Below are 17,526 nucleotides of genomic sequence, written 5' to 3'. Positions count from 1 at the left end.
TATCAGCCAGTATAGTTTTCTCTATATTATTTATCACCCTCAAAGACTTTTATCTCACAGTAGTACAAGACTGTCAACAAAGTGAGCTTTAATTACTGATTCAGTGTAGCGCATTTGTCAATTATGACAACTCTATAATTCTTTTTTAATTTTTTATTCTGCACTATACATAGAGTTTGTTGTTCCCTACCTGCTTGTCAGTATTCTTTAGTACAAGTGGTGGTGGTGGTGGTGGTAACTCGTACCATTTAAGTAACAGTTATCTAGTTCAAGGAACATTTTTCAGCATCTTTTAATCCAGTTAACTTACCTATATTATTTTGTCGTTTGTCAAAAAGTCGCAAACAAAACTACATAGTAAGAATATCCAGCAGTAAGAAGATCCTATTGACTTTGTACTGAGACTCAATATGTATTTGACAATATATGATTAAACTGACAATGTTTACACCATGACCTGAGTAGATTACTCAAGTGAAACAAACAAAAGTAGCAGTTCCATGAGTAATTTATTAATCTAAACAACAGTTCCATTAACAGAAAACTACATAATCTGCAACAGACAAAGAGCACAAGACAAAACGTGTATTGCACCAGTGCATTATTTCACAGTAGTTCGCTTTAAATATATTATTTCCGGTAACATTTAATGATTGAAAATATCGTGAATTCTGGTCATAATTAAACAAACACGTAATAATTACAAACCATTCAGTATATATTCATATAAACAAACCGAGGTTTATGCAAAACAGTTTTCAATGAAAATGGAAGTTTTTTTTTTTTTTTAATTCCAGTTTATTGTAAAACACTAAAGGTTTGCATGTATCACTATGAACTTGATGCTGTAGAACAGGTTTCTGTCAACCTTGCTAATCAATAAACTTAGTCTTACACTGCAGCAGAAATAAGATCAGTATATTTCTTTATTTTGCTCGCGGTACTCATGTCAACATATTTATCACCGATGCTCACAATCATACCTCCAATTATTGCTGGGTCGACCTTCGTGTTTAGCACCAATGTCTGCCCCTGCTTTAGGTGTCCCTTCAGTGCATCTTCCAGTTCCTTCCTCGTAGCATCATCGAGAGCGCTGGCAGTCACAACTTCACAAACTACTTCTCCCCTGTAAGCTGCCATAATTGTCTTGAACGAATTAATAACACCTTCAAGACTTTTCAGCCGGCCATTCTCCGCCAGTAATGTAACAAGATTTGCCGTAGGTGGCGAAAGCGCAAGTTTACTTGCAATTTGTTTTACTGCTTCTGTTTTTGTGTGGCGTTTCAGCGTAGGATTTTCAATGAATTCTCGGAGTTTAACATCGGTTCGAATCGTCTGCTGGAATTTCGTTAATTCTTTTTCCACTGCATCTAACTGTTTCAACTTTGAGGCTGCTGAGTAGAGAGCACTTGCGTACCTCCCCTCAAGTCCGAAAACTTGCACAGGTGGTTTTACCATCTGCTGCTGAGCAGCAGATGTTTTCATTGATCTTGCAATTATTCCAAATCTAACCGCAGCCATCCTCACTTCTTCACCAAACCAAACCAGGAAGGCCCAGAATGAATGATCCTTCACAGATGTTATGTAAATTCGATAGCCTGTTCTCGATTGTAGCAACACGAGAGCAAACGCAAAATCTCTGATAATACGAAAAAAAGTTATATGGTTTAAAATAAAAAAAACTAAAAATTCAGTCTGCTTTTACTACAAAGACTGGTAATATGAGTCTGCTTTTACTGCAAAGACTGGTAATATGATAGTCATGTAAATTTACGACGTATTATTCCTACTTTCTTCAGATGTCGTCTCTGTGATAATATATAAAGAAACATTAAAAATTATGAAAGATGTGACATTCTGTAAAATCATAATTTATTTTATTGTAAATATTTTAAACTTGTAATACAAAATTTGAATACGACTAGTTATGAAAATGACTACTATGCAGGAAATGACGTAGTGCACCGGAAGTGTTACTCGGCAAAGTTTCTCTGGTTCTCTGCATTGTAGAGCAGTATGGTAGAGATTTCGTGTTGAACCTAGTTAACGTGTGGATATAAGGTATGTTTTATGGGGAATGAATAGAAAGTTGGTAATTTTATCTAATTTTAACTTTATTAAGTTATGCATTGTTCATTAAGTGTAGTTGGCGAGCAATCAATTTAGCAACAGTTAATATCGTGTGTTAGGTACGTGTTCGCAGCCATGTGCAGCATGGAATATAGGTTTTAGTGGGATTAGTGTTGAATCTCATACTTGTTTGGTCCTTAATAGCTATTATTAAAATTGTTTTCATTGGCATTTATATATTCTAAGGTCCGTAGGTGTAAAAGCTTTTTGACGTGCTTACAGTACTACCGAAACTTATTTAAAAAGTTGTAGGTTCCTAAGGTGTTGCTGCTCGTAATTATTAGACCACTGTAGCTCTGTATTTGTAAATTCTCTAAAAATATTTCCGAAGAAATTAGGTACGTCACCACGAAACGCAATAGTTAGGCCATATTTACCACATGCAATGGTTCGTGTTGCACATTCAATAGATTACATCGGGTACTTTTCTTTTTATAGATACTTTATTGGCGCTGGTTGCAATCCTGCAGAAATTGCTGAAGTAATTTTTTCGTGCAGTTGCAGGTTGTATTTTTGTGTTCAGTCCACAGTAAACACAGTAAATTTTTGGTATTTCGGTGCCACAACTTTTTATTTGGCCTTATCATTTGTAGGCTTGGCAACTAACAAGATAGGCTTTCAACCTGACATCTCAATCAGGCTACAATCCTGGCTCACTCTTTTCAACCACTCCTTCCCTTTCATTCCCTTTTACTCTTAAAACTGCTGTCTGGTTCCAGCACAAGCTGGAAATTGCCTTTTGCTCCCTGTTTCTTACACTTACTACCTTCAGAATTTCAAAGAGTACTCCAATCAGTGTTTGCAAAAGCTTTTGCTAAGACTACAAATGCTACATACATAGGTTTGCTTGTTTTTAACCTGTCTTCTTAAATAAGTTGTACAGTCAGTATTGCCTTGTTCCAACATTTCTCCAGAATCCGAACTAATCTTCCCTGTGGCTTGCTTCTACCAGTTTTTCCATTCTTCTTCTGTAAAGAATTGTTTGCAACTGTGACTAAAATTAAACTTATTTTGGTAATATCCACACCTGTCAGCACTGGCTTTCTTCGGAATTATCCTCTTCTTGAAGTCTGAGGCTATTTTGCCTGTCATATGCACATTGCACACAGATAGAAGAGGATTTTTACGACTGGCTCACCCAAGGCTATCAGTAGATCGGTCGGAATTTTGTTTACTCCTGAGGTCTTGTTTTGAGTTAGGTCCTTGATTGCTCTCAGATCCTTCTTGCAGTATCCTGTCTCCTATCTCATCTTACATACACCCTCATTCGTTTCTATAACATTGCCTTAAAGTACATATCTCTGGTGATGTTCATACAGCTGCTTCTCATTTCTCCAAAGACATCTTCAATTCTCTTGTAGCCAGTATCTATCGTTCCCATTGTTATATATGCTTTTGAATCTTTACATTTGTCCTCTAGCCATTCCTGTTTACCATTTTTACACTTCCTGTCAGTCTCTCTTTAGATTTTTATATTTTCTTCTGTCTTTGCATAAATTCAACATCTCTACTGCTATCCAAGGATTTCTACTAGTTGTCCTTTTTTACAGATTTGATCGTCTGCTGCCATCACTATTTCACTCATTTAAGCTGTCCTCTTGTCTTCTGCTGCATTCCTATCCCCTATTCTTGTCAATCGTTGCTCGCTCAGCAGCCTCAGGTCCAATATCCTAATTACCCAGCTTTTTATAATTTGTTCAGAATTACTCTACAGTTTATAACGAATTGATTCAGTAGACATCTACCTGTGGTAATGTCTGCTACTACTACCAGAGCTTCTATTGTTTCATATTTCTGTACAAAGTTGGTCTTCCGTTTTTACAAAATAATGTTAAAGGAACAAGATCTCTCAACATATGATTTTGCTAAAAGTTTGAGTATAAAGCTTAGCTGTACCATTGGATCAGCAGCGCAATACATGCAGATGTCTTTAGGATTATGCAGTTGTTCCTGTTGAGGTGTACATTTATTGCTTGAATTATGTGTAAGTTATATATGATGGGTTTAATGAACATGTAATTCAGTTTTTGTTTTAAAGGGGTCTTGCATTGTATTTATTGTGCAATACTGAGTAACCATATTGATGGGCTGAGAATGGTATTGATGTTTTTCCCATTATATTGGTGGCTGCATAGCTTTTAAAACGCAATATATTGCACTGGGTAGGAGTGGTATTGTGCAATACGTGGCAGTTCCTGTTGAGACTTCGTTATTTGCAGACACAAAAACAACAGGTAATGATCCAATATGAACACATAAGAAAGGAGGAAGGGTTTATCTGCTTAAATGCATTCAGGGGAATAGTTTGACCGTTCACATTTAATGCTTACTCAGTAAACAGCTGCAGAAACATCTGAAAAGTGTTTGAGTATGAAAAGTAACAATGAAGCTGCTTATTTGTTTATTTTGGAAGCTTGAATTATTTGTTTCAGAAATACATAGGTCTAACAGCACTAATTACTGACCCTCTGCAGTAATTATATTACTTTTCAGGTTTATAGAGCACTTCCAGCAGTGTGGAAACTGACATCCAATACATGTATGAACAGAATCTTTTACATGTATGTAAGCTGTAATGAAGTTCACCAGTTCATTGAAAGATTCCTAGTCCATTGTTGAAAACTTAAGATAGCCATCTGGCTATGCTGCAAGTTATTTTAGCAACATGTTGTACACTGTCCATGCCACATTTTTGCCCATTGCTGTCTCCTCTTGATTTTCTTTTGTGGCATGTAGTAATTCATGTAAATTCTGCATAGTGTCAACACATTTGCTCTGAAGCCGTATTTCTGATGCATCCCAGAATGAATGTCGGGCAAAAATATTCTGCAGTTCGTGGTCTAGATTTATGCGCAATGTCTTGACACAGTGATTGCACAATAAATATTGAATGTGTGGGTGGCCCCTTAAACCCAATACCTCTGTTCAGTTTTTGACAGAAGTACTGATTTTTTTTATAATTAGTTACTAAAATCTTGGTACTTCTGTAGTTTAATGTTCTCAATTTTCTCAAGATTTCATCCTTTCTCCACTTTGAATTGTTTAATAAACTTGTAAAAAAATCTATTTAGACAGAAAAAAGGGATGTTATTTGTGGTCACTGTGTACCAAAAACTAATTAATATAACCCCAAGGTCTAACTCTTTGACTGATATGGACTGACCCATTATTAAACAGCATGTAAACAAGGATGTTGTATTCTGGATATTTTCCTGTGCCTCTTGCCAGCTCTGTTAGTGGGGAGTTAGTTTGTAAGTTTATCTATGCTGTTAGTATGCCTTCTGAATTTTGCTACAGTTCTGTACACATAAGAGCTGTGAGAGAGTGAAATATTTCAGGGAGGACCATGCCACAGAACGAGTACATCGAACGCCATCGGCGCCTCTATGGGCGCAGGCTTGACCACGATGAGCGGGTGCGCAAGCGGGAAGCACGTGAACCTCACAAACGAGCTGAAAGAGCACGCAAGACTCGTGGCCTCAAGGCCAAAATGCTCAACCGCCAACGCCGCAATGAGAAGATCCAGACAAAGAAGAAAATTCGTGCCCACGAGTTGAAACGTACCAAAAACCGTGTTGGTGATGGGGAGCCGTCAGGTGGAGCTTTGCCAGTGTATCTTCTGGATCGTGAGGTCCAACAGCGTGCCAAAGTTCTGTCCAATATGGTGAAACAGAAGCGTAAAGAGAAAGCAGGCAAATGGGATGTTCCATTACCCAAAGTTCGTGCACAGGCTGACTCGGAGGTTTTCAAAGTTCTTCGCACGGGCAAATCGCGTCGCAAAGCATGGAAACGTCTTGTTACGAAAGTGACTTTTGTGGGGGAGGGATTCACTCGTAAACCACCTAAATTTGAAAGATTTATTAGACCCATGGCATTGCGGTTCCGTAAGGCACACGTAACACATCCAGAATTGAAGGCAACATTCTGCCTACCAATTATTGGAGTTAAGCGTAACCCAAATTCACCCATGTATACATCATTAGGTGTAATTACCAAGGGAACAGTAATAGAAGTTAATATAAGTGAACTGGGTCTTGTGACACAGGCTGGCAAGGTGGTCTGGGGAAAGTATGCACAAGTCACAAACAATCCAGAAAATGATGGTTGCATTAATGCTGTGCTGCTTGTATAATGTTTTCTGATCTTGAGCTATGTGCTAATGGTTGTCTATAATATGACTACAATGTGATGTATTTGTTTGCATAATAAAGTACAGAATTGTATAAACCATTTGAGTGAAACAGTTCCTTTTAGAATGCACTGCCATTTACACACCTTATTGCACATTTATTGAGTATTAGTAGTGATATTCTTACTTGAAACTTTTACAGAATTCAAAATGCAGATATTTGTGAAGACTTTGACGGGGAAGACTATCACCTTAGAAGTAGAAGCTTCGGATACAATCGAAAATGTTAAAGCCAAAATCCAGGATAAAGAAGGTTTGTAACATTGTAAATTAATATATTGGGTCAAAACCCACTGGAATGGGAGGTCATTTTCTGTGTTTGCCAACAGTGGGTATCTGAGTTGTGTAAAACTTTTTAGCAGCACATCAGTGAATTATTTGTTTGCCATCATACTTCACTATAATTTTAATTTGGCAATCATGACATTGTTTAGCATGGTATACAGGGGTTAATACTGAATGTAGGTCAAGCACATCATCTTGTGTATAAATATTTAGTTTTGGTATACCTGATTTAAAATCTAATGCTGTGAAGAAAACAGGTGAGATCCAGAAAGTTAGATCACCTAACCACTCTTTATTCCCTGAAGAATATTCTGTTTTATGTTTATATAGGCATTATTAGGATTCTTTTCAGAATGTGAGTTGTTGCAAGATGTTCTCTCCTATCAATTGTAATTGATTTCAAAGCCATGTTTGTGTTGGTAGTGAACTGTTTAGTTGTGCAAAGGAATTTTTTTCCACAAGTTGAGAGATGCCCATACTTAAGACATGTAATTATTGATGCAGTAAAGTTACAAAGAAAAACACAAATGTCACTTTCTAATTTCCAGACAAAGTAGACACACATTGAAAAATGCTTATCATATTTCTCCAGCCTGATGGGAACTTATAATTGGTCTTAAATAATTCCCAAGACACATTGTAATAAAATAAAATAATTAATTGGTTTTCTACAAATGGACACACATCTGAAATCGCGATACTTGATGAAAATAAATTCTAAAAAGTTAATCCATACCTGACACCCACTGCTTCAGATGTTCATGAAACTTTCTGCATGGCAGTAGTTAATGTAAAAATTTTTTACAAATGTAAGTGCCGTCACAGAAGGGATGTGTCTTCATTGGAAAAATTAAATATTCTTGACTTATGGGAATATAGAAAATAAACTTAAGCTGTTGTGGGCCAAACAATGAGTTTTAAATATGTAAAACACTTTGATGCCTGATACAGGATTTATTTTTATCAATGCAGCACCCTGAGTATGATAGATTTTGGATGCTTATTTAACATAATATCACATCATTGTTCAGATCATTCAAATCAGTTTATGTAAACTGACAACCTATATTAAGGCTCCCTCATGAAAGTACAGAGCCAAAAGTTATAAATTTAAATGAAACATTTTTATTGCACAGATCGACTTTATTTAGGGTGCCAAATTCTGGTCACACTAATGTTAATTTAAAATGTAAATGTTCAGCAGTGAAGATCCCTTAAACTATCATTGAAACTCCTTAATAGTGTCTCTGTTTTTAATCTATTGTGACAGATTGTCGTGTTGACTTCGTATCTTTTTCATTAAAGTAATACATTGTGCCAAATGATGTTTTAGATATACCAACAGCACATAAAATGTTTTCTAAAAGCACAAAAAAGTCTTCAGTCTCAAGCTAAAACAGTGACAAGCCAAATCAATGACAATGCTGGTTCAGATGGGTGGAGACGTTATCTGACATTTGACATGGCAGAGTACCACCTGTCACACACAACTGCTACAAAACAATTTTGTTGGATAAGTGCATGATCCCATGTGGGGCATTTTCATTGAACGAATGTGTGGGTTGTCGAAAATCTCTTATCGAGGATTTTGTGTAGAAAATCTACGTACTTTCTCGGAGAATTGAGAAAAAACCTTTTATCAATATTAACTTCGCAGAAATTGTAAACATCAGATGCAGTTATTTGTGCGTTATTTGCTAGTTGAAAACTAGCTCTTCTCAGTACGTTTTATATTTCCTCCCAAACCATTGCGCACAGATTTACCATGGCTAGTAGTAAAAAAGGAATCCTCAACATCAATAGAAAAATTGTTTTTGTGCGCTCACAAATTTTTTAACTTTTTCTGGAGTTAGATTTTCTATAATTTTTCAATGATTTTGACTGACGCTTAGATATAAATGAGTGTGGTTTAAGTTAGCAAAAGTCTACGTATTCACTAACAGTTGCAGACTGCTTTACCAGTTCTGCCCTATGATCTGTGTTTATCAACTGGCTGAACTCAATGTCATGATCAGCACCTTTGTCAGCTAATTTCAGTTTTAATAATTCTGACAGTTTATCACGAGGACAATCATCACAGTGATTAAACATACTCGTTTTCAGAGTATCTTTCTTCAGTGTGTCCCACATCCAAAAGCAGTTTTACAATTTGTTGGATCACATCTTGATAGAAATTGGTGACAATCTTTACTTCATCAGCAATAACTTCCCCGTTTTTGGTTTAAGAGTTGATAAAATACCCATTTCTGTTTTTAGTTTCCTTGCTTATCAATCCACATATTTTCTAATATTGAATTCTGACATTTTCTTTTGACGAAGAGGGTGGAGCCAAAGTTGAAATTTGGATTTTTCATGTACTCTTACACTACCCATTTTCTCTCATTAACAATATCGTGACATCAAAATCTATCGCTTCCTTAACAATTTCACCATCAAATTTTTCTTCTCTGCAGCCAAAATCTTCAATACTGCAATCTAATGCCTGGCACACTTTTTGTTCCAAAACATGCTTCACTTTTTCCAGCTTTTTTGACATATGAAGCCTTGGTGTGATTTTAAATGGGGAGAACTTTTAAGGGAGTGCATCTTAGTTCATGTAAAGTTTAATTTGCACTCTCAATACTTCGACTTTTTACTACTGATTTGTGAAATGTCATATCTGGGTCACCTGTTACCTTCATTTCTATCACTGATTTCAGGTTTTTGTCCACAAATCTTAAGACATGTTGTGCATAGTTTTTGGCCTGGTTTTACATAGATTCTCTTAGCACTTACTGTTTTAGACAAGTGAACTGACTTCAGATTGTTTAACTGTTTGTGTTTTTTGAAAGGATCACAAAAAGTTCTTGCAGTTTCAAAAACTTTTAAGTAATAGTATGTGTGATGTCCACATAGTAGCACTTTCTTGGTCTGTGGAAAGTTTATATTGGATTGCATCAATATCATATCTTGCTGGTGTTGACTCAGCTTGGTCAAATGACACAGTGCTTTAGTAATTTTCAAACAGTGCATGAATTCACATTTTGCATTGCAATTAACTCTGCACTAATTCACTTAAAACATACTTTATAGTGTGGAATGACAAAGCTGCACTACAAACAGGTATGACCAATACAAGTGGAATGATAAGGCCGCTCTACAAACAGATATGACCTGTCTCACAGAAAGACAGCAACTGAGGCCAAATAGGCTAATTGTAGCATTGTTTTCATGCCTGTGTGTGTGTGTGTGTGTGTGTGTGTGTGTGTGTGTGTGTGTGTGTGTGTGTGTGTGTTTGTAGGGGGTCTATTTTGGCGAAGGCCTTACTGGGTGAAAGCTTTCTTTTTGTTGTGCCTATCTGCAACTAGGCATCTCTGCTATATGGTGAGTACCAAATTTACTTCATAATTTTGTTAATGTTAACAACAGTGTTTTTGACACTGTTGGAAGGGAGAGCTTCTGTTTCTCACACACACATTCCAAATTGTCTCTATTTTGTCGTCAGAGCTGTTGATTTCAGATGTAATGCATGAACTGCTGTCTCTTGTGTGTATGTAAAACTTACAGGTAACAATAAAATTTTTATTTAGTACATTTACTGTTCAAACAAATATTCTTCTTAGAATTAATGTGAATGTTTGATCTGAAGTGACCTCTTTGGTATTAGATTACTCAACTGATACTGGAAAATGTCTACTATAATGCAATATATATTAACTGAGATACGACAGAAAATCTACCATGGCTTATCACTGCCTTATGAGAACATTTGCTATTTAACAGCAAGTACTATCTAGTATTGATAAGACAATTAGTAGGTGCCTGGAACATTTCTCATTTTGTCGAGAAGTAACTTCCATCTAGTATGAGAATAGTATAGCACACACCTGATTCTGTAATTAGCATCTCATTGAACACCATCTTCGGAAAGTAGAGGCAAAGGGCAAAGAGGGGGGGAAGGAAAAAGGGTACACACATTTAAAATTTGATATGAGCTGTGACATGTTAAGTGTCCATTTTGTGAGAGGATACTCTTTGTTTAGTTTTGGTGGCCTTTGCTGAATTTATTGAAAGTAAGAAAAACACTTGGTGGCCCATCACTTCTCTGTAGTAAGTAGGATAAATTGGAATTTTATCAAATAATGACCACTTTGAAATTCGTGGTCCTAGATGCAATATGCTGGTGACAAAGTATCCTACACTGTCAATTTTTCTTTAGTCTGGTATTTGCATAATACACAGTTCAGGCAGTGCAAAACAAGTGGATAGGTTTTTTAGAAATATATTAATGATTTAAAGAATGCTCTTGCAAATCATCAAAATTGTTGTATCTAATCTGCTGTTCATTTTAATATTTGTGTCATTTTTAATCAGGAATTCCCCCAGATCAGCAAAGGCTTATATTTGCTGGCAAGCAGTTGGAAGATGGCCGAACATTGTCTGATTATAACATCCAGAAAGAATCTACTTTACACCTTGTCTTGAGGCTCCGTGGTGGTGCTAAGAAGCGAAAGAAGAAGAATTACTCAACACCCAAAAAAATTAAGCACAAGAAGAAGAAGGTTAAGCTTTCAGTCCTGAAGTTCTATAAGGTAAGTACATAAGTACGCAAGACTTGACTTCCATTCTGTAAAGCATTGGTATCGGCAATAATCGCCTAAAGATCTGAACACAGGTAGAAAATTAACATGAAACAATGAATTACTGTCTAAATTTCATTTATGTTTCTATTCATGGGTGATTGGTAGTTAGTGGGCACCTTTCACAGGTGACTAAACCTGGGCCGGTAAAACATGTCATGGGACAGCTTGTGTGTAGTTTACTATACTGTGATTGCGAGGTTGCAGTAGCTGCCTCTGCACACGCTCACAACTCCGAAGTATGTATTGTAAATATAAGCTACAATGAATGTTTATATGTAAGTACAACAAAGTACAATTTTCTAACAATGGAGATGGAGACCAAGGTTTAATAGTGTATGAAACTGTGTATTAACACCTGAAGTAATGACAATATCTATGAAAAGTTGTTCAAAGTTGTTAGCGTAATAGCTACATGTAAAACATTGTATAATAATGTGAACCTAAACATACCAAAGAACACACTATGCACACTCGTAGCAAGAAATTAAGCAAAAAGTGCATAGCCTACTAGAACACACACACAGGGAGAGGGGGGATAAAGGCTCAATTCCATCCAGTTACTAAGTGACCCTGTTCACTTGCAATTTCATCTAAAATGTATTTAGGCGTCACAGGCAGTGAATATAACAGCAGCTTTGTCATGCTCATCTCCTCAGCAATGTCTCTTGCCTGCAACCGCTGCACCATAGTTTCTTTAGTCACTAGTGGTGGGAGTTTTATCTAAAATCATGGAATGGTAAGATGTGTTGTCCATCACAAACACTGTAGAAACTATGGGTGGTCCATATCCTCATTATATTCACTGTTTTTTCTCGATCGAAAAAATGTCCTTCAGGCACAAAGCCGTTCGAAGATCCTGCATGAGCCACATTTAGTCTGGATCCTTTTCCTGTTGGCTGATGACCTCTGCTATTCAGAGTATCATCTGTCCAGCATTTCTCAACTGATTCTCCAGCATTGACCCGTGTTTTGTCTAACCGTATGACGGTCCTTTCCTACAATGTTGTGTAAGAAAATGGTAAAAGCTGCAGCGATGTGACCTTTTTCAAGTTAGTTTTCATCCATCTAACTTTCTAAAATGGAAGCCCATACTTATTAATACCATCTTAAGTGAAATTTCCCCCATGAGAAAAGTTCACTTTCTTTTAAAGAAATTAGCAACTTCGCTATTGTGGAGTATTCTTTCCCTCTATAATATCTGTATACAAATTGCACCGGATTTGAAAGAACAAATATCTGTATCAGGATGGAGATGCTTTTTTATTCTTTCGAGTAGTACTTAAAAACAGTTTTTCCTACCAGGGCTTTCTTCCACACTGTTTATTTCAGTGTCTTATAAGTCTTTAAGTAGCACCTCTTTCTTACAACTGTTCTTTGACGGAGTCCTAGAGTTTTCGAGGTACGCTTCAAAACTTTATCGGTGGGAATCTACTCATGCCCATGAAGAGAAACAAATTTTCTTGCTCGTAAAACCCAGGCGTCCACTGTAGAAATGCCAAAGCCTGGCTATTTAATGGCACTCCATGGTGCAGTAGATTGTCGCTTGGTGAATGACAGTTTTGATGACATTGTTTAATAAACAGAAACTGTAGTCAAGGCAGTAACACAATACAAAAGTAGGCAGTTTGCACTATCATACAGTGTTTACACGGAAGCCAGTAACATGATAGCATAGACGCCGGAACCAGCTTTTGTTCATGTTGTTATTGGTTCAGAAGATACAGCACTTCGTGTTCCTCACTTGTTGGTTAAGTTGCCAACTTTACGGCACTTGGTGAGTGACCTTCAAGTGACATGTTTCAGTGGCCTGGGTATAGTCTGGATTAGTCGGAGCCTGCCAAGGGCGTTGTCATTTCTTGGAGGCAACACGGTTTCATATAACAGCCTAAACAGTGTAAGTTCCTTCCTGTACATGGTGTTTGCAAAGTGACGAACTTAATGCCGTAATGGTAAGGGCAAATATACCCAATATATTAAAACTAGATAAAGTTATGAAGCTATATTTGTTGGAGGTTAACTATCATAACTGAAAGAGTTCTGCTAATCATTTTACAAATTCAAATGGCCGAAAGCTGTAATTGTGTGAATCTTTTTGTTGCGCCTATTGCGACTCAGGTTCTCCGCTATATGGTGAGTAGCAACTGTCCTTCTCTGGTATTGTTACTGATGGCTTAGGTTAATACTGTAATTACACTGTCTTAGAGGAGAGGGAACACCAACAATGAAGCGTATCCCGTGCAGAGAATTTACAATGTTATCAGTAAAAAAAATAATTTACTGTTGACAATTTCTGCAATTTTATGCTCTGCTCTGGGTTGCACATTCATTCAGTTCCTACCTTGATAGGTGCATGACGTGATATTTTACATGTCACTTCAGTGACCACATTGGAGTTGTTTATTTTATATTTTCATCTTATTACTGACAAACCAATGTGCTTATACTGTATTGAATGTGGAATGTGTTCCCACTGTTAATTTATTTTATTATATTCTACCATCTTCTGGAAAACTGTTCTTTAACAGTATTATAAAATTTGCCTTTACTGTCATTGATCATTTAACTTTGTCGATCAGAAGATGGCAAAGTTCTGTCGAAACCGGTCATCGTGAGATAAATAATACTTAGTGATCTTGACATCAAAAGAAATTTCCTTCCAATAAACCCACACATTCTAGTGGGGACAGACCAGGCCTAGCTGGCCACAGACTACTTAATCACACACAGTTCATAGAAATATATGCCATGTGTGAATGAGCTTTGTTCTGTTGTTGCAAAATATCAATATGGTACTGTCACGTGGAAGGTAATACATGAGGTTGCAGGATGGCCATGACTTGTGTGCTGTTGAGAGTTCTCTCAATGACTACCAACAGTGACCTGAAGTTATACTGCATGGCTCCCCACAGGACAATCTTTTAAACATTGAAAGAACAGGACCTCTCTTCAGTTCGCTGTCATACTTTGGCAATTTGGGATAGTACGAACAGTGATTCATCACTGAATGAATGCAGTCTGATTACATTCTTCAGCCATCCCTGCTTCTCTATCGTGGCATCACTCCAAATGCAGCTGTTTGTTGTGATGTTAGCAGCAGCTTACACATGGGTTTGTTATTTCTTAATCCAGGTGCTGCAAATCTCTAACCAATGGTGCGGGATGATGTGGAATTTTGTGGGAGTCTGTTATCTGTTCTCAGATGCAGGTGTAGCTATAAAGAGGTTAAGATATGCTTAGTACACAATATGGTGATCCTCTGTTATGGTGGTCAGATGTCTTTGACCAGAACATTAAGTATGTCTCCATAATGTTCCCAATAGTCAAACATCACTGTCAAATTTGAATTCCCCACTAATGTGCCATGGTTTGACCAGACACAGACAGATCGATCTTACAAACTGTTAGATGCTGATACTGCTTCTCACAGGAATACACAGAATGTCTTGTTAGGTCAGCATCTGCACTGTTCATGTCCCTTTATATATACTGCCAGACCATATAACACAAAATAAGATTGAAAAAGGGCAAACATATGTTCACAGCATTTGTGGATTTAAAGAAAGCTTGTTCACTGGAATACACTTTAAAATTATGTGGCAGCATGTATAAAATAAAGGAAGTGAAAGATTATTTAAAATTTGTACAGAAGCCAAACGTAATTTAGGAGTCCGGGGACATGAAAGGGAAGCAGTGTTATAGAAGGCAGTGGAGCCAGTGATGTGGACTATCCGCATTGTTGTTCAGTCTGTGCCGTTAACAAGCAGTAAAGAAAACCAGGGTGAAATTTTGAGTGGTAAAGGTTGAGGGACATGAAATAAAAACTTGAGGTTTGTTGTTGACATTGTTTAATCAGACAAGGCAAGTATAATCTTGGAAGAAAGTGAGACATGGATAATTAGCAGTTCAGGCCAAAGGAAGCTTTTGAAAAGGGTGATAAAGAAAAATGCAGAAAATGAAATTGCTCTTTCAAATAACTATGATATTAAGTCAAGGAAAAAAAGAATTATTGCACAACCTGACTAAAAGAGGGATTTGGGTGATAAGACACATCCTGAGGTATCAAGGAATTGTAAAAATTTGGGAGAGAAAAGCTAGAGCACAGTGAGCTGGTGCTAATGGGTGCACATTACAGTAGTTGTGCAGCAATGAAGAAGCTTGTACCGGATAACTAATGTGAAGAGCTGCATCAAAGTGTTTTTTAACTGAAGACAATAGAAAATGCATCTCATTTTTGTAATTTGCCACATTTAGTGTTCAAATATGCTTCAGCTCGAACAGCTATTAAAGGTATTACTATATGAATATTGAATCATCAGAAGATATCACTGTATTACAAGAGCAAAATGCTGAATTTATTATAAAATTGTATTGCCAGATTTTGACTCGAAACACACAATCAATTAGTTTTTGCAGTGTGGTAATTTCTCGGTGGTTTGAAAGTACAGTACAGTATTAGCCGAGTGTAGATTAGTGAGAGTGTGTTTTCAGCATGATGTGTTCATTATTGATGCCAACCTGTCATAAAAGATGACTAATTATTGCCTAAATCACTGTAACTGTTTGTTAGACATAAATTTGTAGTGACATTATTATATGTGATATCGTAACTGTGGCAAGAATTATCTAACACAAATGTGTTAATAAATAAAAACGTCCTTCGGTTTTCAGGTTGATGAAAATGGGAAGATTCATCGCCTCCGCCGTGAATGCCCATCAGAACAGTGTGGTGCTGGTGTATTCATGGCTGCCATGGAAGATAGGCATTACTGTGGAAAGTGCGGGCACACACTAGTGTTCAGCAAACCTGATGAAGCATGAACATGTTGCTGTATGGTTTCTTGGCATTGTAATATTACTGACAAATAAAAAATATCAAATATTTTTGTTTAGTTTCACTGTGGAACAGTCTTAACCGTTTTTTTTGTAGGGTTGTATACCGTATTTACTCGAATCTAAGCCGCACCTGAAAAATGAGACTCGAAATAAAGGAAAAAAATGTCCCGAATCTAAGCCGCACCTGAAATTTGAGACTCGAAATTCAAGGGGAGAGTAAAGTTTTAGACCGCACCTCCAAATCGAAACAAAGTTGGTCCATTGTAATATGAGACACAATTTAGGTCGAATGAATGACGATACAGCTACAGTAGTTTGGTTCGAGTGGTAAGCTTAGCAGTTAAGCTTTACCAGGTAGCCATTGCTATGCGTCAGGCGCTCCGTCCATATTTATACGGGTACCGTTCCTTTTTCACGTGCTTCGTCTGGTTTGAATCGATTGCTTATTTTGCTTTGATCTGATAAGTGCCGTTTTCTTTGTTATAGGTGTTTACGTCACTCTAAGCTGAAAATGCATTACTGTACTGTGTCATGCATTGTTTGTCGCATTCTGATAGTGCGTGTTTACGGCCTGTCGCCGCTCGCGGCGTGGCTTGCTTTTGTGCGCACTACCGCCGCTAAAAATTAAAAAAAAAGAGTAAGCATCTCATTAGCGAAACAATGGCAAGAGACTGCTATTTGTTGTTACTTACACTGTTGCTTTCTTTGATAATGATAAACAAGAACCAAATAAGACTGCGCATGATAGAACATGTTCTGAACGAGAGTTAGGCGAAAATGTTTCTCCGTTTGTAAATCTTTGCGGCCGCTTCTTAAAGTACATCAAATTCTGCACAGAAATTAGTCATCTTAGAATTAAAAATATAGTCAGTTGCCGTGCTTCATTTCTGACAGTATCACTATTAGGCATAAGAATATAAACATGACACGATACGCATATTCTTCCGTGTTTGCTGTTGTCTCACTACTTTCGTAGTTTATTAGGCAGGCAGGATTTAAATGAGATAGCAGCAAAACACGAAAGAATACATGACAAAATGTTGATATTCGTATTATTCTTATGGTGAAGAGAATACTGCATGTGATTCACATTTCATCAGGTTCCTATTAGCAACAATCTCTTCTCACAGGTAGGAAAAAATTCAGAAAGTAGAGTTGGCCATATTGACACAGTCTTGCATGTCGGATTTTCGTAGTACATTGAAATTCTGCTACATTCGAAGATGAACAATACAGAATTTGTATTTACTTCATTGGATAATGAATGAACGTGCAGTGGTCGAAACTTGGGGCGGAGAAAAAAAAGCTCGTCTTCCACTTTTTTTTTAAATTTATTTACTGATGCAGAGGTTTTGGCGCCAGTATTTATCTTTGTGCCTACTAAGCATGCCTGTGTAGCGCTACATATATTAGACGGCAGAAGTTCGTTGTGGCGGCACCTACCAACATTTTTCAGAACTTCCACTT

The 17,526-nt window shown here is 37.0% G+C and overlaps 2 protein-coding genes across 3 annotated transcripts; one reads left to right on the top strand and one right to left on the bottom strand.

Annotated features, from left to right (window-relative positions):
• Positions 1 to 490: 490 nt before the first annotated feature.
• On the bottom strand, positions 491 to 1,593 carry LOC126092298 (ATP synthase subunit O, mitochondrial). The gene has a single exon (XM_049907817.1). It carries the CDS (start codon positions 1,519 to 1,521, stop codon positions 892 to 894), a length of 630 nt encoding a protein of 209 aa, XP_049763774.1. The 5' UTR covers positions 1,522 to 1,593; the 3' UTR covers positions 491 to 891.
• A 344-nt stretch (positions 1,594 to 1,937) lies between these two features.
• On the top strand, positions 1,938 to 16,107 carry LOC126091846 (ubiquitin-40S ribosomal protein S27a). 2 transcript variants are annotated; one of them, XM_049907105.1, is made up of 4 exons: positions 1,938 to 2,061; positions 6,462 to 6,572; positions 10,958 to 11,175; positions 15,895 to 16,107. In XM_049907105.1, the coding sequence occupies exons 2-4, from the start codon at positions 6,470 to 6,472 to the stop codon at positions 16,042 to 16,044; spliced, it is 471 nt and encodes a 156-aa protein (XP_049763062.1). In that variant the 5' UTR covers positions 1,938 to 2,061; positions 6,462 to 6,469; the 3' UTR covers positions 16,045 to 16,107. The 2 variants fall into 2 exon arrangements, with proteins under 2 accessions (XP_049763062.1, XP_049763061.1); XM_049907104.1 differs by lacking the exons at positions 6,462 to 6,572; positions 10,958 to 11,175; positions 15,895 to 16,107 and adding an exon at positions 5,469 to 6,360 and having other exon boundaries at positions 1,966 to 2,061.
• The last annotated feature ends 1,419 nt before the right edge of the window (positions 16,108 to 17,526 follow it).

Source organism: Schistocerca cancellata, chromosome 7 (assembly GCF_023864275.1).
Source record: "Schistocerca cancellata isolate TAMUIC-IGC-003103 chromosome 7, iqSchCanc2.1, whole genome shotgun sequence".
Lineage (NCBI taxonomy): Eukaryota > Metazoa > Arthropoda > Insecta > Orthoptera > Acrididae > Schistocerca > Schistocerca cancellata.
This window is presented reverse-complemented; position numbering and strand designations above follow the sequence as displayed.

What these genes read in the sequence shown, in the direction of transcription:
- LOC126092298 (XM_049907817.1), bottom strand. Translation starts at nt 1,521, where the DNA reads ATGGCTGCGGTTAGATTTGGAATAATTGCAAGATCAATGAAAACATCT.
- LOC126091846 (XM_049907104.1), top strand. Translation starts at nt 5,477, where the DNA reads ATGCCACAGAACGAGTACATCGAACGCCATCGGCGCCTCTATGGGCGC.